General features: G+C 43.0%; 1 protein-coding gene across 2 annotated transcripts in view; it reads right to left on the bottom strand.

Moving 5' to 3' along the window:
• Positions 1–15,049: 15,049 nt before the first annotated feature.
• The window catches only part of SYT15 (synaptotagmin 15), a 68,362-nt gene continuing 59,718 nt past the window's right edge, over positions 15,050–23,693 (bottom strand). For both annotated transcript variants that reach the window (XM_073574852.1, XM_073574853.1), the window contains 2 exons: positions 19,827–20,009; positions 15,050–15,936 (listed from right to left, as the gene is read on the bottom strand). In XM_073574852.1, coding sequence (XP_073430953.1) covers positions 15,794–15,936; positions 19,827–20,009 — 326 coding nt within the window. In that variant the 3' untranslated portion in view covers positions 15,050–15,793. The remainder of the gene's footprint in view (positions 15,937–19,826; positions 20,010–23,693) is intronic.

Genomic DNA, 23,693 nt, shown 5'->3' with positions numbered 1-23,693 from the left:
ACTGAAAAGATGGTAACACATTGCAAGCTTTCGAGACTACTCAGGTCTCTTCATCAGGCTAGACTAATACAAAATCTGAAGTCTCATATATTTATGTACAATACAGCCTAGAAAAAATGCAATAGATAAGACAAGTGACGTGAAGCAGAACTATCAATATGGGAGAGGGAGAAACACAAATATAAACATTGGACCAGTTCATAGATAAGGAGTCCGGATGTTTTATGGTCCTCTGATTGGGGTCTAGTTCTGTGTTGTGATGCCCCCACACGGTTTTAAAAGGAAATTCCTTAATTGATGTAAAAAGACATAAATCCATGCGACACATTCATTCCAGCACTGAGAGTGTCAAAGTTCGTCATAAATTTGTACTCCCAAACTCATCTCTCTCTCTGAGAAGTGAAGTTACCTTTCAATACCAGTAATTTCATATCCACACTGCTGTGATCAGGGATACAGAAATGTTTTGCCACAGGTAGATCCATTCTTTTTTCTCTTATTGTGTGACGATGAGCATTCATCCTTGTTCTAAGCTATTGCCCTGTCTCCCCCACATACAGACCCCCAGTTGGACATTTAGTACAAATAATTAAGTACACCACATTAGATGTAATGCAGGTGAAAGTACATGGGATCTTGTAGTCCTGATGTGAGTTGGGGATCTTTATCTTGTCCGTGGTCATTATAAATGGACAGGTTTTACATTTTTTCTGGTTGCAAGGAAAGGTTCCTGCAGCTGTTGGAGAGGACCGGGAGCTTCTGACAATGATGCTTCTTAAATTTGGGGGCTGCCTAAAACACAGCAGTGGGGGGTCTGCAAAAATGGATTTTAATCGGGCATCTTTTTGTAGTAAAGGTTGTAATTTCCGTGCAGCTCCCCTTAGCACCTCCAGATTTGGATTGTAGGTGACTACTAGAGGCACTCGGTTATTTTCTTCTTTAGCTTTGTAATTTAGCAGGTGATTCCTTGACAATCTGGTGGCTCTTGTAATTTGGTTTTCAATTGTTCTTGGATGGTAACCCTGATTCAAAAAGGTCTTTTTGAGGCGACCAAGGTGTTTGTCTCTATCCATGGGGTTGGAACATATACGATTGTATCTGATGGCTTGGCTATAGATAATAGAGTTCTTTATGTGTTTTGGATGGAAACTGTCCCATTTAAGGTATGTTGGACGGTCGATTGGCTTCTGATACAGGGATGTCTCTATTTCATTGTTTTTTAGTTTAATGATGGTGTCCAAAAAATTAATCTCGGTACTGGAGTAGTTGAGTGATAAATTGATGGTGGGATGAAATTGATTAAACTGTTCGTGGAACGTCTTTAGCTGTTGCTCAGACTCCGTCCAGATGATTAGAATATCATCAATGAAGCGGTAGTAGGCCAGGGGCCTGATGGGGCATGAGGACAAAAAGTCGCTTTCAAGCTTTGCCATGAAAAGATTTGCATACTGTGGAGCCATTTTACTTCCCATAGCTGTGCCAGTCTCCTGTAGATAGATCCTGTTGTCAAATTCAAAGTAATTGTGGGTGAGGATGAATTTTATAAGTTTCACCACAGCATCAGCATTAGTCCCTGTGTTTTCCATGAAGAATTTGCAGGCATTTAAACCATCTTGGTGTGGGATATTAGAGTACAAAGATTCCACATCCATGGTGGCCAGGATGGTTCCTTCTGGTAGAGGACCTATTGCTGCTAGTTTATTCAATAGGTCAGTTGTGTCCTGAATGTAGCTGGATGTATCCTTCACCAGTGGTTTAAGAATACCCTCTACCCATCCAGATACCTGCTCAGTGAGGGTGCCCACACATGAAATAATTGGTCTTCCTGGATTTCCAGATTTGTGGATTTTGGGAAGCATGTAGAATGTCCCTATTCTTGGAGTCTCTGGTATCAGGTCATCGCCAGCTCTTATGGACTGGTCAGGCAGACAAGAAACCAACTTGTTTAGTTCCTTGTAATAGTCCTGTGTAGGATCCGACTCCAACAAGTTGGTTTCTTGTCTGCCTGACCAGTCCATAAGAGCTGGCGATGACCCGATACCAGAGACTCCAAGAATAGGGTCATTCTACATGCTTCCCAAAATCCACAAATCTGGAAATCCAGGAAGACCAATTATTTCATGTGTGGGCACCCTCACTGAGCAAGTATCTGGATGGGTAGAGGGTATTCTTAAACCACTGGTGAAGGATACATCCAGCTACATTCAGGACACAACTGACCTATTGAATAAACTAGCAGCAATAGGTCCTCTACCAGAAGGAACCATCCTGGCCACCATGGATGTGGAATCTTTGTACTCTAATATCCCACACCAAGATGGTTTAAATGCCTGCAAATTCTTCATGGAAAACATAGGGACTGATGCTGATGCTGTGGTGAAACTTATAAAATTCATCCTCACCCACAATTACTTTGAATTTGACAACAGGATCTATCTACAGGAGACTGGCACAGCTATGGGAAGTAAAATGGCTCCACAGTATGCAAATCTTTTCATGGCAAAGCTTGAAAGCGACTTTTTGTCCTCATGCCCCATCAGGCCCCTGGCCTACTACTGCTTCATTGATGATATTCTAATCATCTGGACGGAGTCTGAGCAACAGCTAAAGACGTTCCACGAACAGTTTAATCAATTTCATCCCACCATCAATTTAACACTCAACTACTCCAGTACTGAGATTAATTTTTTGGACACCATCATTAAGCTAAAAAACAATGAAATAGAGACATCCCTGTATCAGAAGCCAATCGACCGTCCAACATACCTTAAATGGGACAGTTTCCATCCAAAACACATAAAGAACTCTATTATCTATAGCCAAGCCATCAGATACAATCGTATATGTTCCAACCCCATGGATAGAGACAAACACCTTGGTCGCCTCAAAAAGACCTTTTTGAATCAGGGTTACCATCCAAGAACAATTGAAAACCAAATTACAAGAGCCACCAGATTGTCAAGGAATCACCTGCTAAATTACAAAGCTAAAGAAGAAAATAACCGAGTGCCTCTAGTAGTCACCTACAATCCAAATCTGGAGGTGCTAAGGGGAGCTGCACGGAAATTACAACCTTTACTACAAAAAGATGCCCGATTAAAATCCATTTTTGCAGACCCCCCACTGCTGTGTTTTAGGCAGCCCCCAAATTTAAGAAGCATCATTGTCAGAAGCTCCCGGTCCTCTCCAACAGCTGCAGGAACCTTTCCTTGCAACCAGAAAAAATGTAAAACCTGTCCATTTATAATGACCACGGACAAGATAAAGATCCCCAACTCACATCAGGACTACAAAATCCCAGGTACTTTCACCTGCATTACATCTAATGTGGTGTACTTAATTATTTGTACTAAATGTCCAACTGGGGGTCTGTATGTGGGGGAGACAGGGCAAAAGCTTAGAACAAGGATGAATGCTCATCGTCACACAATAAGAGAAAAAAGAATGGATTTACCTGTGGCAAAACATTTCTGTATCCCTGATCACAGCAGTGTGGATATGAAATTACTGGTATTGAAAGGTAACTTCACTTCTCAGAGAGACGAGTTTGTGAGTACAAATTTATGACGAACTTTGACACTCTCAGTGCTGGAATGAATGTGTCGCATGGATTTATGTCTTTTTACATCAATTAAGGAATTTCCTTTTAAAACCGTGTGGGGGCATCACAACACAGAACTAGACCCCAATCAGAGGACCATAAAACATCCGGGACTCCTTATCTATGAACTGGTCCAATGTTTATATTTATGTTTCTCCCTCTCCCATATTGATAGTTCTGCTTCACGTCACTTGTCTTATCTATTGCATTTTTTCTAGGCTGTATTGTGCATAAATATGTGACTTCAGATTTTGTATTAGTCTAGCCTGATGAAGAGACCTGAGTAGTCTCGAAAGCTTGCAATGTGTTACCATCTTTTCAGTTAGCCATTAAAAGGTATCAACTACTGAGGACTCTCAATCCTGAATATTTTTGGATCCAGAAGAAAACTGATCAGTTAACCTGAAAGAAAAGCTCAACACAACAAACTCAGCTCTATTACATCACAACCAAGCAGTAGCTACGAGACCTTCTTCTAAGCGCTACAGAACTGTGAATGTACAATGGTGTTCAAATGTGTTAAGGTGTAGACCAGGTTTCTTTAGCTAGGGTGAGGTCGCAAGGCGGCCAGATTATTGAAGCCAGAAGAAAGTACTTTGTCAATATTCTAAACAATTTCTACATTGAACTTTGCATTACCATAGCTGGAGCACAGCGTGTGTAACACACGCCAGCCATATCTCTTTGTGTCTAATATTGCTATTATCGTTTCAACTATTAATCTTATTTTCCAGGATATAATAATCTTTCAATAAAGCCAATGCTTTGTTTCTACCTCCTCATTTACTGTACTGTATTTCAGTTGGGCAACTCTACAATACGCTGTTCAAGACCTGGCGTTCAGACTACACCAGCCAGGAGCTGAGGTCCAGCCTTCATCCTACCGTATACCAGAGACATCCACCATCAGTCAAGCACCAAAAGATCCATGAGGAGACTCCACTCGGGTGTGGGTGCTCGTGATGATGAACGGGAGAAAAGTGAGTCGGGCCATTGCTTCCAGCACATACATATGATAAAGAGATCCGTCTGTGCTAATACAGCAGTCAGGACAGGGGCCAGTTGAAGCAAAGGCGGCCTTAGCAAGCCTTGTTAGAAGTTGTCTGGAAGACTTGCAGCCTAGCGAGAAGAACCCGAGACCCCCACTAGGGCCTGTGTTAGAAGAAATAATACAGTGACTTTCTCTAGTACCGGTATCATTCTCCTTTGTCAGAAGTGTTGGATAATATACATCTAGCGAATGTGCATTGTACAATCTACAAACTCTGGGAAAACGTTGATGCCTGACAAATAATTGATGCTCACAAGTGCACTCAGACTGAGACTTTGACCATTGAACATTACAACAGTGACTTCCAAGGAATACATACCCGGCGCATGCGCATTGTGAATTTGCAAACACCAGGAACCATGACTTCTAGTGGATACACAATGCGCACATGCACAATCTAGTGGATGGAACACCAAATGCCGGACACAATCTCTCCACTCGCCACCACTCAGCAGGTAACTTTATTTTGACTACTTTATATTATTAGCTCTAGATATGTAAGCAAGTGACTTTGGAGTATGTCTCACTCAGAGGAAGATGCATCAGGTGCCGATACGCGTGGGTTCATATCCCTAGCTAAAGCGGTCTCCTGGGGGTGGCTTCTTCATCATTTATTGCTAAGTATCATGCGCCCCTCTTTTCCTCTCATGGATGATTGTGCCTTTATTTGATTTGACCAATTTTTGGTCTTCTGTGCATATTATCATGTATTGTACTGGTAGCAGTCATTCCAAATAAAGTATTTTTTACATATGGGTTTTTCTATTGTGGGAATCTATGTGATAACAGTGGCAAATTGTGTTTTATGCTAGTTGAGTACCTATTACATTGATTATCTTATATTCTGATGATTGATATTACATTAAAATAGTTAGCAGGTATTGAATATTATCTTTTAGTGGATTATTCTGGTAGAGTCCATTAACATGGGCTTTGTTTATCTGTTTAATTGTCTTGTTTGTTTTCTACATTATTTAATAATTGTGCATTTTCTTGGTGATCCCTGGTTTTTGCAGATACTGTTATAGCAGCTCGAGGGAACCTGAGGATTCATTGCATATTTCACGCTGTAATTATTCTGTTTAGCATTATTTGTAATTGCTATAGTTACCACAATCTCTTGGAAATCGTATCAGTGGGTACATTCGCCTGTCACGCTGTAATACTAAGGGTTACTGCAGAGTAATACAAACTCCACTAGATGATAGAGTGGAGAATAAGCTGAATATCCTGCAATGAAACAGACCCGCAGCAATACAGCAAAACAGTCACAAGGTGGCAGCAGAATAGTCAGAGAGCCGAGTCTATACCAAAGAATAACGCAGTACAAAGAGGAAATCCAAAACAGAGTCAGAAGAGAGCAAAATGTCAGTGCCTGTCAATAGCTGCAAACAGATGAGAGAGACAGGATCAGGTCATGGATGAGCTAAAGTCAAATACCATAGAATCCAAACATACAGGGAAATAAGGAGCAGAGTCGGGTAGGAGGAACGTCAGCAGACATGGGTAGGGTCAGATGAATGCAGCAGGACAGATCAGGAACTCACCAGAGCCAGCTAAACACCTGAAGGTAAGCAATATAACTGGCACGGCACACAGGTTTCAGCACAGAAAGAGCAGACCAGACACAGGAACGAGGCAGGAAAAATTAACCCCTGCCATGACCTGACCAGGAAAGGAGAGATAAAACAAAAACCCAGCCTGGATCATCACACCGCCGTCTGCTTTGTTTGTGTGTTACATCTGGTCACCTGCTTACAAATGCACTAAAGTTCAAGCAGCCATAGGGGAAAAAAAACAATTCTTAATATCCAGGGCTGTTTATTTCAATTTGAGATTAGTGTTACAGCAGGCACCTCACTGTAAAAAGAGACTATCACCAAGTTTTTGCTACCTTGAGAACAGCATAATGTATAGCAAAATTCCAATTGCAGCAATATGTCTCCTACTGGGCTGCATGCTGCATGTCTCTAAAATGTTGAGCTCTGAATAATCCCGCTCACACCACTGATTGGCAGATTTCTGTGTTGACAGTGTGCAGGCAAAAACCTGCCAGTCAGTCATGGAGGCAGGATTATAGAGAGTTCATGAATAGGTCTAATTGGCAGCAGCTTTACAAGTCCTCTAGTGATAAAACAGCGATTTTATCAGCAGGAGATTATCACATCACTAGATTCAGGGTCTCTGGATCTACATTATGCTGCCCTCAGACTATGTGGAAAAAACCTGGTGACAGACTCCCATAAAGGCCCTGTTACACACAACAATATTGTGAACAATATTGTTGCAACATCACCAGTTTGGTGACTTTGCAGCGATGTCGAAACGACATCGTTGCGTATGACACGTATCAATGATCAGTTGGCTGATCGTTAATCGTTGACTAATGGTCTGGGCCACAAATCTATCGTTGGTCTCCCGCTGGGTAGCACACATTGCTACGTGTGACAGCGAGAGACCAACGATCAGCGAGCTCTCAGTGCCATATAGCAAACGCTGGGAGCTGGTATCCAGGGTAAACAGTGGGTAACTAAGAGCTGCGCGGCACTTAGTTACCCGCTGTTTACCCTAGATACCAGTGTGCTCTCTGGTCCTGATTGGGTATCCAGAGTAAACAGCAGGTAACTAAGCGCCGCGCAGCGCTTAGTTACCCGCTGTTTACCCTGGATACCAGCGTGCTCGCTGGTCCGGATTGCTGGTGAGTGTGCCTATGTGACAGCTCACAAGCAATCAGCCAACTATGTCCCAGGGATCCCATCCACGTCGGATCGTTGGTGGGATCGATGGGACATTGAAGAGTGTAACGGGGCCCTTAGTAAACCTGAAAATCAGTCATTGACTTCCATAGAAAAGTGCAGTAAGCATGATTTGTGGAGAGAAGATGCAGAACTTTAATTAAACAGTCATTCTATGCTAACAGTCCTTTTAAGTCTTGCCGCTTTATGGCTGGGCTAATCATTTAAAATACACCTTCACAACCATAGCTCCCAACCGTCCCAATTCTCGCAGGACAGTCCCGTTTTTGACCCCTCACCCGCGTCCTGTCCAGGACTCTATTTATCCCGCACTGCCCTCCATGCACTGACCGCATCCTCGCCCTCCTAGAGAGCCACCACATCCCCCCACAGCCGGCAATGATGTCGCTAGGCTGTTCGCACAGAACCTATGATGAGGTCACAGGAGGGAAGGATCCAGGGGTCACATGTATAACTATGCAGGACTCTGCTGTGCTGGTTGTCATGGTGCTGGATGAGGTGAAGTTTGTGTGTGGGGTCAGGAAGGGTTTACAGGGTGGATGTAGCACAGCCGCGTGTACGGGGTGTGCGGAGCGGAGCCGCGTGTGTACGAGGTGTACGGAGAGGAGCCGCGTGTGTACCAGGTGTACGGAGAGGATCCGGTGTGTACCAGGTGTACGGAGAGGAGCCGCATGTGTACCAGGTGTACGGAGAGGAGCCGCGTGTGTTCCAGGTGTACGGAGCGGAGCAGCGTGTGTACCAGGTGTACGGAGTGGAGCCGCGTATGTACCAGGTGTACGGTGCGTAGCAGTGTGTGTTCAAGGTGTATGGTGCAGAGATATGCGTGTATGGGTTGTGTTGAGCGGAGACGCGTGTGTAAGAGATGTACGGAGCGGAGCCACGTGTGTAAAAGGTGTACAGAGGGGAGCCGCGTGTGTAAAAGGTGTACGGAGCAGAGCCGCATGTGTAAGGTGTACGGAGGAGAGCCGCATGTGTAAAAGGTGTACGGAGCGGAGCCGCATGTGTAAGAGGTGTAAGGAGCGGAGCTGTATGTGTACAAGGTGTACGGAGCGGAACCATGTGTGTACAAGGTGTACGGAGCCAAGACGCATGTACTGTGTGTACGAAACAGAGCCCTGTGTGTACGAAGTGTACGGAGCTGAGCCAAGCAATGTGTGTATGAGATTTATGGAGTGGAGCAGTGTGTGCGCGAGGTGTACGGAGTGGAACCGTGTGTGTATGAGGTTTACGGAGTGGAGCCATGTGTGTACTGAGTGAAGCAGTGAGTGTGTACGAGGCATACAAAGCAGAACCGTGTGTGTATGAGGTGTGCCGGATCCAGCGGGACATTCCCGATTTTGAGAGTCTTCCCTGCTGTCCTGGCCAGCAGCTTACTTTTTCCGGACCTAGTACACGGCGGAGCCCCGAGGCGCACTTTAAAACTCGTACATGACGGTCCACCGGAAGTGATGTGCTGGAAGCTGACCGGAACTGAGGTAATTTCATGAGGAGATTGTGACGGAACCATGGAGGCACTTCAGCTAATGCTTCAGATCCATCATCGTGACCTCCTCCAACAGCACGGACAGCAGGATCGCCTTGGAATCGAGGATGCCGGCCATGGGAGTGGATCATGATATGTCCTGCACTGGGAGACTCAGGTGGGCATTACAATGGGAGCCGGGCTGCTATAGTATCTTTATAGAATCGTTCTCTGTTCTTTCTTTTTCGGTCCCCTCTTTGTCTCTGTTCTTTTCCTGCCCACAGTACCAGCCACTGTGCCCTCAGTACCAGTCAGTGTGATCAGCAGTGATAAATGGGTGCGGATGGGAGTGGACATGGGTGTCTAGTTGTGCAATGGGTGTGGTCAGGGCATGGTCTAAAATTTGCCACAACTGCCTTTGTCCCTCTTTCTCTTCTTCAAAAGTTGGGAGGTGTGTTCACACCCAATATATTACGACACAGACACACACAAATCCCCTTGATTAATTGTTCAACAGCAAATGTGACCACATCTATATAAAGAAAGGTTGAAAGTTTGTTGGTCAGGAGCATTCAGACATTCATTCATTAACTCATTGCCAAGCAAGGAAGACAGGAGTAATGATCTTTGAGAAGAAATGATTGCTTTTCCAGTATATACCTGAGCATTTAGAGCATATAAACTACTACTGTCACAACGTGTCCATAGCTTGATGCCATGCTTTGCTGGATTACTCGGTATATATTGGGTGAACGGTCACCTTCCACAGCAAGCCACATGTTGATCATCCACAGTTACATTTTCACCAGTATTGTATAACTCTGGAACAATCTCTATCCATTTTTCCCAACTTCTCCAATAGCAGTTATTTTATAGAATTATCTGATGTTAGCAGAGGACAAAGTTTCTTGCCTGGACAGAAGGCTGCAAGTTCCAAATTATATTTTTGTTCTTAGACTGAATTACTTCCATCAGACTAGTTGTCTGGGTGTCCCCTTTAGTTTAGGGTATAATTGCTGTGATCATACTGATGTGGCATTTTATAGATATTTCATTAAAAAAAAAAAAATAAGTAAAAAATAAGTTTTATAGAATATGGTTCTCTTCTTTTGGTAATGGCATTTACAGCCATGCTATGTATTATAAATGATATTTGGACAATATCGATGTAAGTAGTTGTCTTAGGCCTCTTTCACACATCAGGTTTTCGCCGTCAGGCGTGATCCGGCGCTTTTGACAGAAACCGGATCCGGCGAAATGCAATGCCGGATCCGGTTTCCCCCCCCATTGACTTGCATTTGCGCCGGATGGCCATGCGTTTCATCCGGTTTTCGCCGGATCCGGCAATGTGTCGCGATCCGGCGTCTGGAAAAAACGGCTACTGTAACGTTTTTCGTCTCCGGCGAAAAAGCCGGACCCGCCGGATCCGGCGGGTCCGGCTTTTTCACACAATGAAAGCCTATGAGCGCCGCAATGCGCCTGATCCGGCGAAAGCCGGATCCGGTGGCCGGATCCGGTTTTTTTGGTCTGAGCATGCTCAGTAGCTCTGCCCACAAGACATATGTAAAAGCATGACAGTGGGACCCACAGCCACACCCAACATGCTACCCAAGAAAGCAACCAAGCGCAGCAGGAGAAGGCAGGAGACCACTGCAGCACCATCAGCACCACCACCACCCCAAATGGAGCAGCAAATGGAACATGCTGAGGAGGGGAGGCCAGCAGCAGATGAGAGACGGTAATTATCAAATCCCCCATTCCTCCAAACTAGGGCTATTGAATATCAAGATATTCATTGGCCCTTTGTTTCTCTTTATTCAACAGCCGCCCAATAGATGCAGCAGCAGCAGCAGCAATGGCAGCAGGTGGAACACCACCCACAGGCATGGAGTGTGGCCACCAGGAAGACAGCACATCATCTTCTGGGAGCCCTCCCTCGCATCGTCAGCGTTTGACGGTAAGTTTTTATTTCCAAAATCCATCATCTCTGTAATATATGTCTATTCATTGCCTTTTATTTCAAAACAGGATTCACAAGATGAAGAGGAGCTCCCAGAAGAAGAAGGAAGGGGTGGACAGACGCTTGGAGTGGGCTCACAATTGGTAAGTTTTTTGCATCAAACGCAGAAACACAACATCACACTACACACAACACATAGAAAACAATGTTCTGCAGACCACACACAGCAAACAAATGCCTACATCCAAAGACATAACATTTTTTGTTTTCTTCTCAAGTCTTCCCAATCTGGTGCTCGGCCAAGAGGTCCTCGCAGTGCCTCCCAGGGTCGTCGGCGACAGCAACGCGGCGGTCACCAGCGTGTAAGTATAAATATTTTTGCTTTGTTTTTTTGCACTTTTTATTTCATTTCTTTTGTGGAGGCTAATTATGTTATTTTTGTCTTTTTCTTTAACAGCCTTCACAGCGTGCTCCCGACTCTGACGGTGAGGATGGAGGGATTGATGTGGACCGCCTCATCGATCTCGTCAGAGAAAGGGAGCCGCTCTGGAATATGGCTGACCGCCGCCACGCTGACCTGATTGTTACCCGACGACTCTGGGAGGAAATCTGTTCGCTCCTTGTGGGCCGCTGGGAGGACCTCGATGTTCGGGCCCAGATTAAAGAGCGTAAGTATATACAGTACCGGTTGCTTGATGTAAACCAGTGTTTCCCTAACTCCAGTCCTCGTGGTCCCCACGGATCATGTGTTCAGGATTTCTATTTACTATGGAAATCCTGAAAACATGACCCCTGGGGACCATGAGGACTGGAGTTTGTGAAACACTGATGTTGTATACTAACCACTCCTTTCAGGGAACAGAATTGTGAATCGGTGGCGGTCTGTGAGGGATCGTTTCAAGAAGGAGTTCAATAAAGAGATGCGGGCCCCGAGTGGATCTGGAGGACGCAGGAGCAAGTACAAGTACGCACAAGCCCTGTCGTTCCTCCGGGAAACAATGGTCACTAGAAGGTAAATATTACACACCACATGTGAAAAAAAATGTTAGATGTAACTTTTTTTTTTTCAGCCAGGGCCATACCATGTCAGTATTTTAATTGTTTTTTTTTCTCTTTATTCCACAGCACGGTGAGCAGCACTCGGGAGCCTGCACGATTGGACCCTTCTGAGGCGATCCCTGAGGAGACCGGCACCGAGGGACACTTCGACCACCCCGGTACATCTGCACCTTCCCAGCCTTCCCACACATTCGACCCATCTGTCCCATCCACCAGCACAGGAGCATCGTGGCCGCCTACATTACATGAAGCTGCTGGTAAGGAGATCGCTTTCCCTTTACCCCACCCTTCTGCCCCTGCCACCTCTAGTACACCTGCGGGTACTGGGCGACAGCGGCAGAGGGGTCAGGAAAAGAGTTATGCGCAAGAGTTCTTGCATCTGAATGCATCTTTCCAGAACTGTCAAAGTCTTGTCAGAGCAAATCTCCGCAGGCTTTCAGCAGATCAACTCCAGCATTCTGGAGGTGAAGACACTTCTGCAAACCATGCATTCAGAAGCAAGATCTTCGCCAAACCACACCTTTTTCAGGTCTGTTGTGGAGCGCATGGCAACACTATCTCCTACCCAGCAGATGCATGTAATGCATTCGTGCCACGGTGCTCTACAGCAGGTTACCTCCCAACCTCCACCTCCCACCACTGTAGTTCCTCCACCTGCACCCCCTCCAGCCACTTTCCATCCTCCCCCTCCTATTACATCTGCACCCCCTCCAGCCACTTTCCATCCTCCCCCTCCTATTACATACCAGCAACCTCACCAGTACCAGCAACCTCCCCAGTACCAGACATCTCCCCACTTCCAGCAACCTGCCCCGTACCAAACTCCTTCCCCATACAACTTTCCATCAACATCATCTGCTCCTACAGTCCCTGCCCAACCCTCCACTCCACCGCCCACCACCTCTTCTGCCTCCCACATGTCCACCTATTCTGTAGCTTTTTCCACACCTTCACCTCTAACTGTTCCTTCCCCACCACGATCCCAGTCCTCTCTCCACACACCCAGTGTCGAAGTGTCCCGCAGCCCCTCCAGCAGTATTTCCACCCCACACTACACAGATTTGTAATGTGTGTTTTTTAATAAAAATGCCCATTGGGTTTAAAACCTTTATTAAAAAAGTTTTTTGCACTTTAAAAACATTTTACAAAAAAAAAAAAAATTTAAATAAAAGTTAAATTATCGTTTCACAATGGTTGTCTGTCATTTCTTTCTGCGGCGAACTATGTTTAAAAAAAAGGGTTAAATACAGGGTATTTCAAAGGTAAAAAGGTATTCAAAACCAGGTATATAACTGTGGGTAAATTTTAGCTTTTTGCCACAGTTGTGTTCCTGGTTGTGTTTGAAGCAAAGTATTTCACCTGAAAAGTTGTGTTTATTGTTGGTGATTTCCTAACAATGTACACAACTTTTGTTAAAAGGTGAAATACTTTGCATAAAACACAACCAGGTACACACCTGTGGCCTAAAGCTAAAAATAGTAAGACCATGACAAGATAGCCAACTTTGGTTGGCAAAGGTATATACTGTTGGTCCAGAAGGTACACAAGTTTGGTTAGGGCACAAATCTTTCACACTCTGTCATCCTGCCAGTGTACTCTGCCTTGAGGTGACATAAAGTATAGTGCAAAATTGTCCCTCATTACTGAAACCGTCACAGAACTTCTAGTGGTAATATTTCCAATGACAACATCCATCTTCGCCAGTAACTTGCTCTTCTCTCCAACCTGTCAAAGAAGGGCTGTAGGAACATGCTATATATAGTTTTCCAGTAGCCAATCCCGTTCGGAAGGCCACAAGGGTCAATTTTAAAAACCGGATCCGGCGTAATCCGTCGAAAAACGGATGAACCGGATGAGACGGATCCGGTTTTGTCTGTCAAGAACAAGACGGATCCGGCAGAAAACCGGATCCGGCTCATCAGGTTTTACAAAACATTTGCCGGATCCGGCATTCCGGCATGACGCCGGATCGCGCCCGACGCCGAAAACCTGATGTGTGAAAGTAGCCTTAGTGTCACACCTCATCAGATTCAACTTCAGAATCAGAATTCTCTATGACTTTCCCTGCCACTTATGTAGTCTTCATCGTTGGACACTTTCTCCAGATGGATATCTTCTTCAGAATCTGCAGTGTTGGCAAGCTGTTCCAATTCAGCTTCACTCAATAGACGTCTTCGCCACATTTTTATCCAACTTTTGAAATAATGGACATTCACAACTTTGACGGGGTAAAATCAGCATTGTGGAATAAATAGCACTATTTGAATAAACAACAATAATAAAAGTCGCAACAAGCACTAACCAGTTTAGTAACAATAACAGCTTATATACCAAGACAGAAATGTAAAAATCATTATTACATACAAAAAAACCCATATAAACACCCATCTATAAACAAATTCACCTAACCACGATTTGCAGCTCCTCATCTGCAGCTTCACCAACTTTTTTTCAAACCATAGACTGTAAAAATAATCCATAATTTTTCCCCATGAATGCATGAAATGTTTGGTGTGGCTTCTATGCCCCCTGACTCCTTGGCAGCTTAAAACATTATTTGGCAATACACCTGGTTGTTCTCAATAGGTGCTGTGGCAGCCTTTTCCATTAGGATGACGTTCTTTTTGTAGCTATTTGCTGCTTATTATTTTTTTCGTCACTTTATATGTTTCCCCATACTTGTTTGTGGGGCAGGATTGGCTGGGACTTATTGCAATCATGTTTTTCTATCTCTGCACGTTATAAGGTCCATAGCGACGTATCCTGAATTGTTCTATATATTACTCTTCAGGCTGGGATTGTTTTGTATTGGATACTGCATACCTCTACAAAGGTTTCCTAATATTTCATAATCAAGCAAATAAACAGTAAAATACTGAAACCATTATCTTTATTGTAAAGGGGCCAAAAAATTGCTATTTGTATTGACTTTAATACCCATTTTGGGTCTGTGGGGTGCAAAATACTCATCTTTCTTCTTGGGCATTTGGTTTTTAATTGTTTTTAAGTTGGTTTTTGTGTGTTTTCTGCTTATGCCAAATAAAAATTTGCACTTTGTATCATATTCTATATGCATTTTTTTTTTTTTTGGGTGATCGCCATTATAGCACGCCTTCTCTTCTTGGTATGGCCTACAATAACATGACAGCTGAAAAAAAAGTTAACCATTTCAGCATTTTATTATCAAGCATAGACAAAAATAAATATAAAAAAAAAGCAATTTAAAAAAAATTTAAAAAAAAAATTGTAACCAACAGTTGAGTAATCATCCATATTCTGACTATTTTTACCATTGTAATGCTGTGTCTTTAGCACATATCAGGAAAGAAAAACAATGTAAAATAAACACTTAAAATACAGTAATAACTAACCCAGAAAATAAACATTGGTCGAGACACAAAGGTTACATACATAGGCACCTTTGTGTCCACCATGATTGTATATGCAAGATTCCAGGAGCACCCTGAATGAAAATGCTACTTGATAAATAATGCATGTAACTTGACAAGTAAATATATAAACAATGAATACTATACAGCAATGCTTTGTTTGACAATGATGACGACAATAATTTAAAATTATACCAACAATGACAGTCTCTTGCTACTTTGACCTGATTTACATCATGAGGCAATACCCATCACTGTTGAATAAAACGCTGTTGTCGCTTTCCAGATGATGAAAATCAATCAATGTTGTAGACGTGAAAGTCTAGCTAGTATCACCTCACAGATTTCCTTTCGAAAAGCTTATTTTCCATCCCCAATCTGGTAAAATGAACCAGACCTAAAGCTATACATGGTGGAAGATTAAAATGGTGAAAACAAGCCAGTCTTCCCCCACTCCTCCCAAGTTATTTTCTCCCCATCCTTGTTGTGCCTTTTTGCCATTTTGGTCATACCCATCAGGTGTTAATGCTCAGGGCATGCCATCTCTTCACCAACTCTTTGGGTTTGTTGAGCATTTCATTCCAATGTTCCAGCTCTCGTCCTCGAGTATACATGAATGGTCCAACCACAACACGGCCCAATAAGTTACCGGAACTTTCTATATTCAAAATAAATAGCAATAGTTAATCCCTGTAAATATAAATAGGTACGCCCATTATCACTGGGATAGGCCATTCTGATCAGCAGGAATCCAACTTCTGGTACCCAACTAATCTGGAAAACACATTGAAACATTTCCTACAGAAGGATTAGGCATGCTATACAGTTTCAAGTAAATGGGTGGTCTAGAGTGTGATGTCAGAAAGACATTGGAAAAGAGCCAGAGATCTTAGAGATTGTGATCATTTCAGTTTATGGATTGTGGGTTTACTGGCTGTCAGACGAAAAATGGTTTGTGAGCGATTGCTGTCTCTATGATTAGAATCCCCTTGAAATTCCACAATAAGTTTGTTCAAAGTAGGATTTACAATTCTGGCTCTTCAACTACACCAGCGTTGGCGAGGTACCTTTATGCTATTATAGTTTAGACTGGAGTGAAATCTGTTCTTTAAATTTCTTCCAAATTGTTATATAATTACATTTTAGAAGGTTAATTAAGAAATCAAGGCAACAAACATCTTCTCAAATCAAATTATCGCAAGGCTTTTAAACAGTCATTCTGTATTTCTTCCCCCTCTCCCTCCCTGATTTACATGGCCAGCAGTGTCCAGTTTACGCTAACTGGCATCTAAATTACTTCTAAAAGCCTAATTCTTAGCTCTGCTACATAATGTACAGTTATTTAGTAAGCTAAACTTCTATACATGCTAGATGCTAAGAGAGCATTTGTCCTGAAATGAAAAAAAAAAAAAACAATAGGAATTATTTGCAAATAAAGCACTGTAGAAGCTACTGGTGACCATACTGGTCTACCCCAGCTTTCCCAGTAACAAATTAAATTGGTTGCCAGAGATAAGGTAGGATTTTTTTTTTTATCTCACCCCCCCATAAAATAAACATACTCTTGTCCATGCGCTCTATCTAGTGTACTGAATGAAGCCTATTCAGGTGGATGGGGCAGAGCTGTACTAGAAGGTATAGTGACTAAGGGTGGTGCCGATCATGGGGAAAAGCTGATTCTTATTAAATCCTGGACAATCACCTTTGAAATAAAACTGACTAAAGCCCCCGTTACACACTGCGATATCGCTAGCAATATCGCTGTAAAGTCGCCGATTTTGTGACGTTGCAGCGATATCGCTATGTCTGATACTTACCTCCGACCGGCTCCCCCGCTGGTTATCGCTGATCGCGCGAGAAGCTCCTGAACCATTCCTCGTCGGCCACTTCCTGCGGCGCCGACGAGCGATGCGTGGAGCCGGGCGGGAGGACGCAGGATCACCGCGTCTGACAGGTAAGTAGCGACCCCAGCGATGTCGCTGGTGAGATCTGCCTGTGTGGCAGCTCACTAGCGACCACCTAGCGATGTACCAGCGATCCTGACCGCGTCATATCGCTGGTGCATCGCTAGGTGTAACGGTACCCTTAGATACACTGTTTAAATTGACATCTGTGCTCGATATTTTCCCGATGTGGTGTAAAAATAACTGTACTCAACCATAGAAAATGTGACGGCATGTACCGAGCTCTGACAGTAATCTATTTAACTAGTGAGCAATTATATGGGCCAGGTGAAGGTTGACTAAACAGGTGGGAAGGCAATGCTATTTCACACGTTTCTGTTGTTGGATTTTCCATATGTGTTACAAGACATGGAAATATTTAACTCCCGTTTGTAATATATATTTCTTATTCTGATCATGGTGCAATCCTTAGGGCACGATCATACTTCCATATTTGCAGGATGTGTGTTATTAGAATATTTAACAAAGTAAGGAATCAATTGTAGCCAGTGAAAGATGGAAACTTTCCCCTTTGTTCAGTTTGTTGGGATTCCCATTATGTGAAAGAGGAAGAATTAGCCCATGAACCATAGAATGTGTGACCTGTATGGCTGCTTGGGGTCCTTTCACTGACAAGTCTGTTGAACTAAAGAACAAAAGTCCTTGGTCACATTTGAATGGAGTGACGGACACACACACGCCCAGTTAAGAAGTCTATGACACAAAGATGGCCTGACAGTATATTATGGTACAACTCACTCCCTCAGAGCAAATTCAGTTTTGTGAGATATATTCGGTCTATTGTTTTTTGCAGATTGAACATTAATACATTCATTTTAATATATTCATATGTCAACAAGAAAATAAAAATATTTGTGGACATGTAAATATTTGGAGGGATGGTGTAGAAAGTAGAACTCTCACCGGCACAACAGGCTCCAGGTACTGGCAACAACACAAGGTAAAAGCCATGTTAGGTCAATGATCCACCTCCAGTGCTCAGCTTGGAGATCAATGTTTTCAATAATTCAAACAGAACAGCGGCACTCTGTACCAACAGATAGCGTTAATCTTTTATTTAAACAGACTACTGCATATGTAGGCTGTGCCAGGCAGACACCATCCCAAATCAGTTACTTGGATAATATCTGCCTGTCACAACCTACATATGTTTGGATAGAATGCTAGTACAATCCATTGGTACAGAGTGCCGCTATACTCAAGCTATGTGCACACGTTGCGGATTCACCCGTGGATTTGTATCTGCGGATCAACAGGTAAAACCTCAGCTAAAATGACCTGCGGTTTTACCTACAGATTTGCCAGCGGTATTCCTCTGAGGTTTGACACCTGGACAATGGAATAGGTGGAAAACCGCAGCGGAATCCACAGAAAGAATTGACATATCAATTCATTCTGCGGATTCAAAACCACAGCTTTTCCGCAGTTGAAAAAAAAACAGCATGTGCACTGCGGAATGTAAATCACATAGACTTATATTGTACTGTACACTGTCTGCAGAACTGCTGCAGATTCGCAGAGGCCAACTCCGCAGCTTGTGCACATAGCCTTATACGGAGAGTTATCCTATTTTTAAATTAATTGTGAATCAAAGTTTACCAGTTCAATGAATCTAAATAATGTATTATAGCCTAATCTCTTTAGTTTTCCTTCCAGGTACACTAACAGCTCAGCATTGCATTGATTTAGTTATGGAACCAGAGGTACAGCCATTTCTCCAAAGTGTTCCAAGAGCAGATTATTAACACAACGCCAGGCTTAATGTTGCTGAGCAGCCTGCAAATAAGCATTAACATGGTACTGTGGCCTGCAGTGTTTCCCTCAAGCAAATGTGGGACATCATTGATCAGCAATTACAAAGAGCTGCCAGCAGAGGATCTTGATAATTTGCCCACACTTTCGGCATGGCAGAACATTGCTCTGACAACCATTAATAATCCAGCGGCACTCATACCAAATGAAACGCTGACCTTTTACTGAAGAATAAAATTGCCAAGCCCTCTCTCTATGAGCTGAGCACCACCACTGCTGGTTAAATTTTCCACCTGCCCTGGGGAGGGTTTTAAGATTTGTAGATGGGAGTTTCCCTCTACGTCTTACCAAGTAGCCCCTATATTGAGTTTGCAGGGCTGGTGAGCATTGCTCTTTCACAACCATTAATAACCTCATTGATAGACAGTGTATGTATGTGCGAGGATGTTTGCATGTGGTGCTCAAACCAAATACTGAATAAAGTTCTTATGCAAATTATGTGAAAAAATAAAGACAGTTTCACACTAGTAGCATAAATCCAGAAATTTTCATAATTACACCATTTTCCTTCTTGGTGATGCAATTTCAATATTGATGTGCATGCACAAGATTTATATATTTCATGTCCGATAGGGGAAAAAAATCCATCCCGATAATCATAGAAGGTAGGGCTACAGAGGCAGAAAAGAGCAACAGACCTATACAGTTTTCTTTCGGCGGCTTCTGTTCTGTAGCCTCACCTCCTGTGCTCTGCCTTGATGGAGATGCCATCTCAGCCATGAAGGGCAGAGATGGGAGTATACCTTTAAGATCAAAGTTTCATATTACTTACTGTCTCCTTCAGCATTTTGCAGGATAGAGAGACTAAGACTTGCTGTATCCAGATCACTCTGTTCCAACTTAAAGCTGAAGGTTTCATTATAAACAGGGTTTGGAGTTCCAAGAAGAGCAGCAGTCTTCTTGCTCTTGATAAATCGGTTGTGATTCATGAGAGACACCTTAACATACGCAGAGCCTAAAGAGGGTGCAAAAAAACAAAAACTGATTAACCACACTGAGTGAACTCAGACTGTAGGTATAATTCCAACACCAATAATGCACTGCATAGTCATGTTGTGAGGTGGCCCACTGGGCATCCTACTAATGTTCCTGAGGAGAGAGGAGTCTAGTGTAAAGTCATTTTATGTACCATTTATATAGAAAAACAAAAGAAACCCTGCAATTTTTATTGACCGGGAAATATATTATTACAAGCATAATGCTTTTAAAGGGACTGTCAGCAAAATTATATGCACATGTAGCTCACTCAAAAACAAGTCCAGTAATACAGTAATACGGTTACATGGCCGTCCATTCCTCCATTGAGAGATCAGAAAACTTTGCCTGAAGTCTACAGCATAGAGGCTGCCAGTCAAGCAGGAGGAGGTTTCCCTAAGCAGGAAATAGAGCTGGAGTGACACAGGCTTCAGCCTCCGTTACATATCAATTCAAATACAGATATCTCGGTGACAGAGGAATGAACTGGTTGCTATGAACATGTATTGCTGATCCGGTCTTTGAACTATTGCACTTGTAAATAGTTTTGGGGAGAAATCCATTAGTTAGATTCCCATTAATATCAGCTAGGCTAGTGGGAACTGGACTGACAAATTCCAACTAAAGCCCATTTAGATATGCTGTTGCTAGAAAAAAAAGTTAACACTTTAACCCCACTTCTATTTTAGCACTGATTAATGTAATATAGCCCAATTGGCAAGTCACAGTTCTAGACAAGCAATGTAACAAAATAAAAAATATAAAAAAAATAAAAAATAAAAAAAAAACAAAAAAAAAAAACTGTAAAACATCTAGAATGTAGGGAGAAAATTGGCAACTCTTAATAACCTGTAGATTCCCTTCTAAGCAGTAATCATCACCCCAACCAAGTGCTTACTGTTCATGCAAATAAAGATTCACGTAACCAATTCCTCTCTGCAAAGGTGTTTATTCATCAATATTTCTGGGATGATTTGTGTACATGGCATGTCACCAGGCTTAAAAGGACTATCCAGTCTAAAACTACAAGTCTGCAGTCACTGACTGCACATACGTGAACTCTCATATTATGAACACTAAGGATTTTCCGGTGCTGGCACCAAGAGCAGTCGGTCATTTGACTGTAAACATGCAATATTTGTACTCCCTGCCACATTCCAACTAGCCTGCTTCCAGCTTCGCTTAATACACTTGGATTGAGTGAGGCCACGCCCATCTAGCCGGATGGCAGTCAGAAGCGTGCATATCGCATACTTGTGACCACATGACCGCAGTATCGGGCGCTGATACTGGAGGCTCTTCATAGTGCACCCTTTTAGACAGGACAAGCCCTAAAAAAGTCAAAATTTTACAGCCATTCCAAAAAAAATATTTTTAGCTATTCTTTAATTGATTTACTTGTATGGTTAAAAGTCATTAACCAACATGTCTGTCTATAGAACATTTTCTCAAAGTAGTGTAGAAGGGCCAGGTAGTTTCTGGCTGCACTTTTTTTTTTGGTGGGCTAAGGAGGGGTTATGGGGGGGGGGGGGTAGGGCAAGACACCAGAATCTACCATTGTCTTGTCTTTCAATGATCACAATTCTCCCTCATTTATTTTATATAAACAAGAAGCAAATGTTTTTGAACTTTGAAGTTTTTGAAATCTGCTTTGGTAAAATTTTAGACAAATCCAAAAACCAGACAACATTTTATTAGTAGTTAAATGCAGAAATCCAGGTAATTCCGAAGGGTTCACTTATTTCTTGCAACTGTAAGGCACCAGTTCACTAGAACTTTCTTCATGAATGTTTTGTGAACCTGAAAAGTGTTTCTACTATGCACAAAATAATTTTAGTAACAATGGAGGTATAACTGTCAAAAAGTCACACTATCCTAAGAAATGAGTGGTCAAAAAGGGAATTGTAAAAAAGCAGCGGAATGAACCGGTAGGGGTCTACATATTTACATAGCGTAGACCATTTTACTCTGCACAACATCCTTTAGTATTTGCAGTACTAAATCCAAAACTATGGTGATATTTCGGTTTCACCACAATAATATGCAATGAAAAATGTAGATACTTTGCAATAAACACATTTTGTAGAAAATGCTTTTTTTATTATTATTGGTTGCCTCAGTTACAAGAGACTTTGAAAAGGAAGAAAAGTTCCATTACTGGCATTTCCTTCCTTCATGGAATCTGCCATATTTCTCTTCAAGGATAATCAGATTTTACTAAAACCAGACATCAGGATTAACAAGCAATAAAGATGAAATGGGAAGATGTCAGACATATTGCAGAATGAAAAAGATCTACATTTTATACAATGTCTGGTAAGTCAAATAAATTATTCTGCATATTCTAATTAGCTCCTTCACAGGTTAAGGTAGTCCTGCTACCTTAAAGGGAACCTGTCACCCCCCAGGGCGTTCTTCAGTTAAAGAGCCAGCTTCAGCAGCACTAAGGCTGCATTGTGTGAAGGTGGCTCTTCTGTTTGACCCCTAGCAATGCTGAAATATCGACTTTTAAAAATAGGTCCTCATACCTGTAATGTGTCCCATAGGTATGGTGCGTCCCCCTGTATCAGCAGCATACCATCCGTCCATCATGCTCCTTGTCTTGTGTCTGGGCGCCGCACACCATCCTTCAATCATACCCCTGTGCGCCGCCGACTCCATCTGTTTTGTATTCTGGCGCCGTGACAAGAGTTCTCGGCATGCGCAGTACGTGCTGCCAGAGAACCAACATCAGGCTATTGCGCCTGCGTGTTGCAGAGGCCCCAGCCCCGCAGTGTGAATACATCATAACACTGCGGGGTGGGATCTGGAGCCTCCCTAACCATAAACCTAACCCCAACACACCCCTAATCAAAACCCTAACCACAAACCTAACACCAACACACCCCTATCCCTAATCCCAACCCTAAGGGTGTGTGCAGATGCTGCGGAATCCGCTGCGGATTAATCCGCACGGATTTTGCAAAAACCACAGATAAACCGCAGGTCAAAAGACCTGCGGATTATCTGCGGTTTTGCCTGTGGTTTGATCCTGCGGATTCACCATCTCCACAATGGTGGATATAGGAACCCGCTGCGGATTCCGCAGAAAGAATTGACATGTCACTTCTTTCTGCGGTTTCAAAACCGCAGCAAATCCGCGCGGATTTTTCCGCAACATCTACACAGCGTTTTTTTTTACCATTCATTTGAATGGTACTGTACACCGCAGCTAAAACTGATGCGGGTCCGCAGCGGCCAAAACCGCTGCGGAAACGCAGCGTGTGCACATACCCTAACTGTAATCCCAACCATAACCCTAGCCCAAACCCTAATGGAAATAAATGTATTTTTTTATTTCATTATTTTTCCCTAACTAAGGGGGTGATAAAAGGAGGTTTTATTTACTATATTTTATTTTGATCACTGTGATAGACCCTATAAATTTCCTTTTGTTGCCGGGAGCCGGCCGGCAGATCTCAGCGGGCGCACTGCGTATGCACTCGCCATTTTCTCCCGAAAGAAGATACCGAGGGACATCACGGGGGCATGAAGGGACACCGGAAGTAACAGGGGAAGGTGATCAGGCGTCCCCATTTCTCTCTCCTCTGATGTGGAGAGAGAAATTAAATCTAAAATCAGACTTTTTTTGGCGGTCGTTAATAAAGGCGATCACAACACCGGG

Source organism: Dendrobates tinctorius, unplaced genomic scaffold, assembly GCF_039654945.1.
Source record: "Dendrobates tinctorius isolate UK_male_01 unplaced genomic scaffold, ASM3965494v1 ptg000040l, whole genome shotgun sequence".
Taxonomy (NCBI): domain Eukaryota; kingdom Metazoa; phylum Chordata; class Amphibia; order Anura; family Dendrobatidae; genus Dendrobates; species Dendrobates tinctorius.
This window is presented reverse-complemented; position numbering and strand designations above follow the sequence as displayed.